Below are 1,343 nucleotides of genomic sequence, written 5' to 3' on the forward strand. Positions count from 1 at the left end.
GATGTATACTTGCAAGCATTCTTATCCATGGTGATCAACGGCAAGTCCTGTGTGGCGCTCTTCTGCCAAGCCAAGCCGGCTTCCAATGTCTCTGCAGCAAAATTGGGCGTAAAGTCGAAGGACATTTCGCTGACCCCGCGACGACGACTCACACGGCATGCCTTATGTTCCAGAGCCTCTGGGCAAGGAGTGATGCGTGCCTCGTGTACAGTGCAAGCGTCGACATCGCCACATGGTTTAATATCTACAACTTCAGTGGAGGCAAGTGTAAACACTCCAAGCAAAATGCAGATTTCTAACAGCAAACATTTTTGTTTTTTCATGGCTTTAGTTTCTTTGCGTTTGAATAATAACGAATTACTTCCGTGTGCTATTCACTTCGATTCCCTGAGTTAAACTGCATAGCATTGAGCGTTATTAGTTGTAATTATTATAGTTTGAACGAGTAAATAAGAAATTCAATTGCAATTACAACGGATCTGATACGAGTGTTTACAAGAATCAGTGCGATCGTTTGTCCACTAATGCGCTTAAATGAACTTTGGCTGCTCCCAAATGATAAGCTTAGGATTTGCTTACCTACACTGATGTAGATTCCTTTACACAAACAGGTTTACGTATTTGTCTAAATGCTGAAAAATAATGATAAGAGCTGTGTTTTTATGTGCAAACGCAACCCTAACGCAAGCTAACGAAAGTTTTCTGTGCGTATAAGAATATGTACATACATATATATGTATATATATTTATTAAAATTGTTTATTATTATCGTCTAATCAGGTATGCACTTTTTGGCGCTATCCTGTTTTTTATTTTATTTTATTTTGAATGCATTCATTGAAAGCACACCGCAAAAGTTATAATGGAATGAACTATTGCTTCATAAAAATAATAAAAAAATGCTGATCGACACTTAGTAAAATTTTGAATTTTACCAGGAAGTAATTACTGCTGCTTTCAACAACCGACAACAGTTTTTGAATGATTTGCATTTGTCAATCGTTTTAAATAGAAATTGTAATCAATTGGTATAAATACAGCAACTTAATTCACTGATAAATACATAGTATACATAGCATATGTAGAATGGTGTTGAGCATTTAGAAATCGAAATTTGAACATGTGCCGTTCTTATCACTTATGTATGTAGCTACATATGTGTATCGGGTAGTCAACGAAATATCTGTGGCAAGCTCTTCACAAATCTTAAATTTGCCAAGCCTACGAGCTTAGATTCCTTACATGAAAATTGTATCTACATGCAAAGTGAGAATGGGAATAAGGAGGGCTCTTCTTTACACTTCCGATAAATGATAAACTCCGGTCCAGTTGAGTGGGTGGAA

At 36.8% G+C, this 1,343-nt stretch overlaps 1 protein-coding gene across 1 annotated transcript; it reads right to left on the reverse strand.

Moving 5' to 3' along the window:
- Positions 1-5: 5 nt before the first annotated feature.
- LOC118752602 lies at positions 6-502 on the reverse strand (the record flags this gene model as incomplete). The annotated part of the gene is made up of 1 exon (XM_036487492.1): positions 6-502. A coding segment is annotated over exon 1 (318 nt), but the record flags the coding sequence as incomplete, so codon positions are not given.
- Between the last annotated feature and the right edge of the window lie 841 nt (positions 503-1,343).

This window comes from Rhagoletis pomonella, unplaced genomic scaffold, assembly GCF_013731165.1.
Source record: "Rhagoletis pomonella isolate Grant_MI unplaced genomic scaffold, Rhpom_1.0 Rhpom_scaffold_01683, whole genome shotgun sequence".
NCBI classification, from domain to species: Eukaryota; Metazoa; Arthropoda; class Insecta; order Diptera; family Tephritidae; genus Rhagoletis; species Rhagoletis pomonella.